We start from the raw sequence: 10,649 nt of genomic DNA, 5'->3' as shown, positions 1-10,649 counted from the left end.
AAATAGAGTAAATAGCTTTGTTTATTAATAGTTGTGTTACCTATTAATATATATAAGAGAAAAGATAGAATGGTGGTAGTGTGGTGGAGACGGTAACGTTGGACACTATACTTCTTTAGAGTGGAAATAGAATCGGATGGATCTACATAGCCACCCAAAAGTGCCACCTTGATAAACAATATTATTGGTGAAATGGGTTAATACGATTATTAATACCATACTAGTTTATGTACTCGTCGTCCAAAACAAACGTGTATAATAATCGAGTTTAAGTTCATATGGTTATGGTTTATAACTTTTCTTGGTAACAGTAATTTATATATATATCATGGTTTTGAACTTTTGAATGCGACATATTAATAAAACACACATAACCAATGTCAATTCTTTATACCTTTTTTTGTTTTTAACTTCCATCATAAATATTTTATTCTCTTTATAAATTCTCTTTTTATGAACTCAAAAGGAATTCTCATAATATCACAATTTTGGACTACGAGTACATAAACTAGTATGGTATATGGATATTAAGAAGTAATATTAGAGTCAAAAGAAACGAGTAATATACTCTTGCGTCTCTTGATTTCTCACATCATCTGGAATAATTACAAGATAAAAGTATGTTATTAAACTTAATTATATTTTTGGTTAAAAAATGTATATTAGGATGAAGTTGTAACTCTCCAGTAATTAAAATATTGAAACTGAAAGTGTATAGAATTTTTTTTTTCTGTGATGTCATTGCTAACATCATTCTGAGTGCTATGTCATTGCTAACATCATCTCATATAATCTACTTAGTTTTTATTTATTATTCTTAATAAAATCTAAGATGCATTTTTAAAGGTAAAATTAAGATTTTTTCCCTTTTTGTTGACAATAGATTTATTTATAAACCAATCATTAACCAAAAACGCATTTAATCCAAAACAAATATATACCTCTTTTTCACAGAAATTTAGTAGTATTATACGTTAAACAAATTTAAATATTTTTGAGACATTTGAGTTAGTTTTTACAAATTTTTTGGGATAATTTAAATACTTTCAAGTAATTTTGGGTAGTTTGAATTGCTTTTACTGGAGTTTTCAAGTAATAGTACAGTACAACGGCGGACCTATGTGTATCAAAGGCAGGTCAGCTGACCTCCCCAAATTTTAAAATTTTCCTTAAGATCATTAAAAAACTTAATGAGTTTTGTGTATTTGTATCCAGCCAATTTTGTTTAGTAACATAATATTTTAGTAATTTGACCTCCCTTAATTTTATTGTAACATCAAAAGTCCATTAGTCCATAAGGAAAGAAGAAGATTTTATATTCCTTTTAAATTAGAAACAAAGTTGGCCTAATCTTTTAATCTTAGTATTAAATTATTAACCGCTGAATTGAATTAAGAAGAAGAGATCATCACTTATATGTGGCTTTTTAGTTTTTATTTTTATTTTCACGCAGAGTAAGTCCGTAACTGTGACTCTTCAAAATCGAGAAAGTTTATATTTTGGTGAAAAACTATACTTTGTTTTAAGAATTATATTAATGAGATTTTATTAAAGTTATGATAATACTTAGAATTGTATTATAGTTTATGATTTTTAAAAAATGAACAATTTGTAATTATAAATTTGAAATCATTTTCTTACATAATCATGTGTAAAATTTTGGTTAAACACTTTTAGATGTTGTAGGATGTTTTATATTTTGTATTAAGAAAAATAAAATTTGTTTATGTTTTTTTGACCTAGATAAAGAAAATTTCTGGGTCCGCCACTGGTACAGTAAAACCTCTAGAAATTGATAAACACTTGAAGTTGTATTAAGACAAGTGTGGACACGTGAAGCTTATGTTTAAGTGTCGATATTCAATACGACAGAAACAAATAAACAAAAGTTGTATTCTCTACTCTTGTTCTGTAATACAAGGAGATGCACCTAAGTAACAAACAAGTCACATTGTTAAAACACAAGAAATTTTTACTTTATCATAAAATAAGTAGTAGATAATTTTATATACATCAAATTTTGGTGTGGTAAATATCTATGGGAAAATACGTTTACATTAGTTTTTTTATCTTTCTGAATATGAGAGTCAGGCCCGGCCCTAGATACATTATTTTGATACATTTGTATGTGCTCTCAAATTTTTGAAGCCTATTTTGGTGATAAATTTTTTTTTTAATAAAAACTAAAATTAATAATAGGCTCATAACTAGTAGAAAGCCCTATAAATATTGAAAAAGGCCTCAAAATTAACAAAAAATAAAAACTCAAAATTAGCAAAAAGGCCTCATAATTAGTAAAAATTGCCTCAAAATTAATAAAATTGCCAAATATTAGTAAAAGACATAAAATTAACAAAAAAAATCCTATACTTAACAAAAATAAACTCCATAATTAATAAAAAGTTCCTCAAATTTTTTAAAAATTAGCAGTTTTTACTTTTTTAAAAAGTTCCAAAAAAAAATTTCATATTAGACCCCGAATATTATCGGACCAAAGATGATGAGAGTAACTTTTAGTATTTACTGTTTAGACACAAATTAAAGTGTGCCAACAACGCGTACTATATCTATTATTGAGGATAATGATGTCTTCCTATTCTCAATACTACAAGAAGACATCATTACTCATCATAAATATTTAGTTTTATTCTTTTTTCATTACTCAATGTAAAGCTTAGAGTAAGAGAACCAGATATCTGACACTTTCGATGAAGAAAGCTGTTGTCTTCATGTTTATCAGGAGATGGAGGAAACTCAGTGGATTACCAGCAGCTGATGAACCTTTCAAATTCAAATTTGATTTATTTATTATTGTTTTATTTTGATATTTTAGATAATATCAAACAAAATCATAATATTAACTTAACTTGTAAATTTTAATATATTTTGTATAAATATAGAATTATATGTAACAAAAACAGTTTTACAATAAATGTATCATGAAAGTGAAAGCCAATGTTCTTGAAGTTTAGAAGAAATAAAACAGCATATAATTAGAACTAAGATGCTATGTGTAAAATGTGTACAAGCTCAAGCGTATATACTAAACAAACAACATCGAATGCAATAACCAAAGTAAACCAACTATATATACATTCATTCTAATACTTCCTCTCAAGATGGAAGGAACTTGCATCTTGACCTTTAAAAACTTCAATTAGTATTTATTCCCAATAACACCAGTATCAAAGACATGCCCAAATTGCATATTTTTGAAAATCAAGTATTAATGTGAACTTACGACTTTATATTCACTTCGTTTAATTATATCTAATAGTAAGAAACTTAAGAAAACTTACTAGAGATTAAAAAAAAAACTCTCATAGAAAATATTTAAAAATTAAAATAACCATGCATGATGCAACATATATTTTTTTCTTTCTATATTTGTGTTTTGCAAGGAAATAAATGTTAAGTAATCAACCTATCAAACTATACTTAACGAAACGAACCTAAACAAAAAAGGCAAAGAAGTTTCTTAATTACAATTTCTTTACTTTTTACTTCTCATCGGTCTCGGTTGCTATGAAAACCATCTTTACCTAACATATCTCTCTCTCTCATCTCTCTCTCAAAACAAGAGAGTCTCTCCTCTTTCTCAAGTCCTCCTTTGCATTCCTTCTTTGATGTTTGAGAACAACTAACGAAAATCTTGTTTGGTGGCTGTCAAACGTTCAGCAGGTGAGAGAGAAAAGATAAGATTGAGAAGCTCAAAAGGAATATAAGAGAAAAAAAGATCTTACCCCTCTCTGCATGAAGAAAGCTGGAGCTTTGAAATTCATTAAGAAAAACAGAAGATTACTAATGAATCCAAGATTTTATTTTGGAAAAACTTTGACGATCAGGAAAGTGAGTTCGTGAATTTTCTGATGTCTAGAACAAATAGCAACTCCAACCATAAAAAACCAAAACACTAACTTTAGTGTTAAAAAATTGGTGTTTTGAGGTCCATTGTAAAGTGGTGGTCGGGGCATTACACACTAGATCAGATAAAAGTTAGAATATACTCGATCATTTTGGACAAAACTAAGTCCATAAAACAATGAGTTGAAAATTTTGACCCTAATGAGATGATGGGTTAAATAAGTTGATGATGAAATAAGTTCATGAGTCAAATGAGTTTGGTTATAATGGATTAATAAGTTAACCACTAACCCATCAATTTCTTTATTATCAACCTAATATCATCAACATCATCATATTATCATCATCATATCATCAACATCATCATACTATCATCATCATCATCATACAACATCATCATCATCATCCTACCATCATCATACTATCATCATCATCCTACCATCATCATCCTACCATCATCATATCAACATCATCAAACTTTCTTCATCATCATACTATCATCATCATCATACTACCATCATGTAACTATCATCATCATCGACATTGTCATACTATCATCATCATCATCATCATCATCATACCTTCATAATACTATTAACATCATCACCATCATCATATCAACATATATATCATAGTAAACAGCATGATGTCATCATCATCATCCTATAATTTTCCCGCCAAAATGCAAAACTGGATTTTTCCTCTGTAATTTTCTAAATTTATGTGATGGTGATAATGATGATGATGGTGAAAATAATGATAAAGATTAATTTTAATTATTTTATATTAAATATTAATTAATTTCTATTGTAGTGGGTCAACCCAATTATTCATCTAACTCATTTAACTAAATAGATTCATGGGTTGATCCAACTTAATTGTTAAATGAGTTGAGTCAACTCATAAACTCATTTAACTTTTAACTCATTGGATAATAAGTTGAGTTGGATTGGGTTAACCATTTTGACATTCTCATAGATCTTACCTCCGTGCATGAGAGTGGCAGACCAAGAGAGTTGCAAAATTGATGAACGAAAAACTCCGAACATCACTAGTTTTTAGTGTATTGAAAAAAAAACCCCTGTAATAATAATTTTTTTTATGAAAACAAATATTATGATAAATATATGTAATTTGGATTCATAATGAATTACAATCCCCATCTTAGGAAAAATTTATAATATTTTTTTCAAAAATATTTATATCTCTATTATATTATTTAAGCAATGTTCTAAACAATTAACCCTACTCCAATGTGGTATATTACACAAAATGCCACTATATTTAATTACAAAATATAATAACAAAATTTTATTATTAATTTGTTGTAACCAGAAAATGGTTACCCACAAAAATAGCAAATTAAACATAACCTATTATGATAAAACGTATGTATTTATAAAACCTACATATATATAAACGTTTTAAGGTAGATGAAAATGTATAGTTCATCATATGTATTTATTTTATATTATACACAAAAAATAATTAGTACTATATAATTTGACTCAAAAAAACTATATTATATAATATGCCAAATAACTATAATACATAATAATATAGGTTATGTTTCATTTGCTATAAAAAGAAAACAAAAAGTTATTTTTACAAAAAGAAAACAAAAAAGTTGTTTTCCCGCACTGCAGCACCGCTTATTCATATATAAATAATAAAATGTACAAATAACAATCATTTTCCATTAAAAATAAAGCTAAGTTGAACTTAGGCTTTAACTTTTATTCTAGAATATATATATATATATATATATATATAAATTATTAATAAATGATAATATTACAAAATATTAACGGGTATTTACGGGTCGGGTAACAAAAAGGGTAATGAGATGGATAATGGCACGGGTATCAAATATTAAATTAATACCCGGTACTCGATCCTTACTCACAAATAATATAATTATAGTACATTTCACTCGACCCTAAAGTTGTGGGTACCCTTTTTCCGGACGGATACAAGCCAAATAACGGGTTGAATACAGATAATGGTATTAGTTTTCAGACCTACCTATTATTAGTTTAATATGACTCAAAACTCACCCTATAGTACTATATTATATAACATGTAAATGAATGATACAACATAATCATAATCTTAACAAATAACAAAATAAAAAAATTTCTCGCGCTACCGGCGCGGATCATTATCTAGTAAAGTATTAATGTGACTTAAGACTTTATATTCACTTTGTTTTAATAATATCTATAGTAAGAACTTAAGAAAACTTATTAGAGATTTTAAAAAAAAAACTCTCATAGAAAATATTTAAAATAACCATGCATCAAATATTTTTTTCTTTCTATATTTGTGTTTTGTAAGGAAAGAAATGTTAAGCAATCAACCTATCAAACTATACTTAATGAAACGAACCTGAACAAAAAAGGCAAAGAAGTTTCTTAATTATCTGTTTTTTACTTTTTACTTCTCATCGGTCTTGGAGAAAAGGAAATAATGATATAGGGACTAAATCGTAATTGTAAAGTTAGCTATCCATCCCATATATATTAAAAGATAAGCATTCTCTAAAAAAGGCTGACGTGTCGTCGTTAGAGAGCTTGGTCCCCAATTTATTATTTGCCCTTAATATTCCATAATATTACATGAAACTACCACTGTTTCTTTGTCAACTGCCACTGCTATTCAATTCATTTATTATAAAAATTATTTTGCTCCTATAAATTCTTGTAACATCCACGAACCAAATTGGGGATTTGGGGAGTGGGTGTCGATCGACACTAAGAGGAGTGTCGCTCGACAACATCAATTTTTGGTTCGACTGGGTTGTTTTAACTCGTCGTTTTGGTTCGGTCTAGTTCAATTGAAGTGTCAAACCGACGTATATAAGAGAAAACTCAACCTAGGTCGTGGGAAAGGAGTGTTTGTGCCGTTTCTAGAGAGAAAAGAAAGAAGAGAGAGTGTTCTTGGGAGACTTTGGAGATTCTAAGCTGGATTGGTGAGATCTGTTCCTGTGGAGTGGAGATCTGGTGTTAGGAACGAAGGGGAAGCCTTCTCAGGTGTTGGATTCGTCAGTTTGGGTCAGAAACTTCCTGCAAAAGAGGTGAGTGCATGACCATGGCTGATCTAAGCCTGAGATCTCTTATGTTTTGCTTCTTTGGTGTTGTTTTGGTGTTTTTCTTGTTGGTTGTGATTGATTTAGGGTCTCTAATGTTTCATGTGACTTTTGGGTGAGTTCTGGATGGATTGGAATGGAGATTCGACGATCGGCTTCGAGCAGAACGCGTCTGCGGAGTCGGTGTCAATCGACACCATGTTGGGGTCAGTGTCGATCGACACCACTCTGGTGTCGGTCGGCACCAACACCAACTTGTCTGTTTTCCTGGTTTGTTTGTGTTTGGTTATTGTTTGTTAAACATTGGAATCTCAGTTGCTTGTGTGTATAGCCTAGTAGATGGGAGGATTGCCTTACTAAGTATTTGTGATAATACTTACGCATCTCGATTGTTGTTTGTCGTATGCAGGTATGTGACGTGAAATCATAGCGATGAGGAGGAGGATGATCTAGGGTCTCGTTGTGTGTTGTTGGTTATGTATGGTTATGTTATTGGAACCTTGGATAGAATTATACTAGGTTTTGGCTAGAACGGTTAGAAATGTTATTGTAATGTTGGTATGTTGGCATGTTTCCGTTGTGCATATTGGTTGTTGTTGGTTTATTGTTGTATTGTGATTTGGTTGGTTTAATTAAGTAGTATGGATGCTTAATTATATATTGTATTTATTATTAAAAAAATGGGTCGGGTTGTTTCAATTCTAAAATTGGTAAATATTATTCAAAATTGATAATGTTATCCTTTACATATTTTCAAAATTAAATTAATTTTACTATGTATTGTAATATAATAATATAACTAAATTATGAGATGTAAAATATATATATATATATATATATATTTAAAATCATATATTCAGAATAAATAATGTCACCTTTCTAATAATTTTATAAAGTTCTAATAGTGAAAGAATCGAAGATCATTTGAAACTGGTTCAATGTTTATTTTTTTACTAAAAACAATACCTATATTTGCCCAAAAAAAACATATGATTACCAATTGAAATGACATGAATATATAGTTTGGATAACTATGTAGTTAAACATTATATATAAATATATAGTTATAGTGTTTTTACAGAAAACTTTAAATCTAGAAAATTCATTCCAATAAAAATGAAAAAAAAAAATATTATACCAATAGCCGAGACACATTTAGGTATTTAGCCTCATTTTGATTTATTATTTACAGCTATATGCCATTGTGTTTTAAAAAAAAACAAATGTGTTATTCTTAAAAACATTATCACAAAAATTTATTAATGTAAATTAACTTTAAGCTTTAAATATATATTATATTATAGAAAAAAATAATTTATTGAAATTCATGTGGATTATCCGCGGATCTCACAAATTCAAGGGGGACAGATGCAAAGATATTTTGCGGCTCAAAGTATTTAAACCCATTGCGGGATGGCTTAGCGGACGGATTTGACCGGCTTAACAATTTTATTTAAATCATTTGATTCATGAAATTTTAGTTTTCTTTTTGTGGTTGTTAATCTGATTTGATAGTTGAAGATTTTGATAAAAATTTAACTGATCACTAATTCGGTTCACATTCGATCCAAATCCGCCATCATGTCAATCTAAAATTTATGGTGAAACGATTAATATTTTAAACTTTCATAAACTTGATGAATTCAAACCAATATAACTTTGTATTATAAATGTTATACTCCCTCCGTTTCAAAATATAGGAAGTTTTAGTGAAAACATGCATATTAAGAAATAGTTACTTTTAAAAAGTTTAACCAATCATAAACAAGTCTGCATAATAGAAAAATAAATTTAATCTAAAAGTTGCAAAGAATGTTGAAAACATCATATATTATGAAACAAAAATACTTCTCTAAACATCCTATATTATGAAACGGAGGGAGTACTAAATAAAATATATTTACAAATGTAATATCTCAAACAAAGATTTCACCCTGTCCAACAGCATGGATTATTACCTAGTATTCCATTATTTACATATTAACGAAAAGTAAATAAACAATGGCTATAATTAGACACTAATCACAGTAATTAACCAACTAAACTCAAACGAAAGACACAAAAAACTTTATTTTGTCCTCTCCCTATATATTATACTTAAAAGTTAAAAACTCTCCACAAGTTTATATGTTACATATTGTATTTTTATAAATTAGTTATTCTCATTTTGTTTTCTTTTAAGATTCATTTCAATAATTATAATTTTTAGTTTCATTATCATCATTAATGATGGTGTTAAAGAGTTTATGAAATTTATTGTTCATAATCACTATAAGAATTAGAGGCCATGACTGGTGACATTGAAAAAGCGGATTTGAAAAGAAAAAAAAAAACCGCTTTTTTTACCAATCAACAAAAATAATAACAATTTGTGTTTATAAAAAAATAATTATGGATTTTGAGATGGTAAATTGCAGTGGACCGTTTTTTTCACACAACATCAATTTATTATCTAGCAGTTTTGTCGAAATTCGCAGTGATCAGTGGATAAAAATTTGTTTTTATATATACATTTTTAATTTAACTAAATTAGCTATATATATATAGAGGTTAGATCTCTTTTTCCAGTGGATAATATTTTCCATTACTGTTACTTATGATTAGGAAATGGTCAAAGAATGATAATTAAAAAAGAATCTAGACATTTTACTTACGTTTAAAAATAATGACAAAGAAGTCTCCTAATTCATAGTTTTTTCTTTTTACTTCTCAGTCTAAGAAACAAAAACGAAACAATGATATAGGGACTAAATCGTAATTAAAGTTAGTCATCCATATTCCTTTATTTCCATAATAACGAAAAGGAAATCAAACAGCGGCTATAATTAGTCACTAATCACAGTAATTAAATCAACTAAACTCAAACGAAAGACACAAAAACCCTAACTTTAATGAAAGCAGGATTATATAAGGCAAGAGATCGGCTCTCTCATTATCATTATTTACTCTCAGTTTCTAATCTCTCTCCAATTCCATTGTGCCTCACGTTTCTGCTCTCAGAAGAATTCTTTTTTTTTTTTCCTTTTGTTAAAAGATCTCAGAAGAACTTGAGTCTCCGATTCGATCAGAATGAAAAGTATGTATCACGACGATGTTCATCCCACGACTTCAGGGAAGAAGATGTGGTCGAATTTTTGTACGCTGGTGGATGCGGCTGTTATATTATCTGAAGAAGAAAGCCTTCAGAGAATCTTTTGTCTCTTTCCGAGAAAAACAAGATCGTCTGTGATGAAGAGAAGATACCCACAACAAATTCTAAATAGAGCTTCTACGTCTTCAACGCTCATCGATCTTAACGAGTTCCCTATTGAATATGAGACAGAAGACCCACAAAACCAACTCCCATGGCTGTCTTCTTCGTGTGTCACCGCCGCTGATTCCGAGACGAAAACCCTACGAAACCCTAGTTCTGAACTCTTACTCTTGGATTACAAAACGGCTGAGTCCGAGAAGACGGAGATGATCAAAGACTCACTAAACCCTAATTCCCCATGTTCTGATGATCTGTCTTTGTGCTTAGTACCGGGGAGCACAAGCCGCAAGAGACGTGCCGTGAAAGAGAGAAAGCGTACTGGTGGATACAAGAAAGCAAAGGTTGCTCCTTTATCCCCGACGGCGAGAGACATGCCTGAGTGGCTTGTCAAGGCTATGAGAGATATGAACGGAGCCAGAGACGCTAAACTGATCTTTGAGAAGA

At 29.4% G+C, this 10,649-nt stretch overlaps 1 protein-coding gene across 1 annotated transcript in view; it reads left to right on the top strand.

The window, feature by feature from the left end:
• Positions 9,899–10,649, top strand: part of LOC104747069 (B3 domain-containing protein At5g24050-like) — a 1,637-nt gene continuing 886 nt past the window's right edge. The window contains exon 1 of the mRNA XM_019236753.1: positions 9,899–10,647. Within this exon, the coding sequence (XP_019092298.1) occupies positions 10,022–10,647 (626 nt within the window). The 5' untranslated portion in view covers positions 9,899–10,021. The remainder of the gene's footprint in view (positions 10,648–10,649) is intronic.

Source organism: Camelina sativa, chromosome 15 (genome assembly GCF_000633955.1).
Source record: "Camelina sativa cultivar DH55 chromosome 15, Cs, whole genome shotgun sequence".
Taxonomy (NCBI): Eukaryota; Viridiplantae; Streptophyta; class Magnoliopsida; order Brassicales; family Brassicaceae; genus Camelina; species Camelina sativa.
This window is presented reverse-complemented; position numbering and strand designations above follow the sequence as displayed.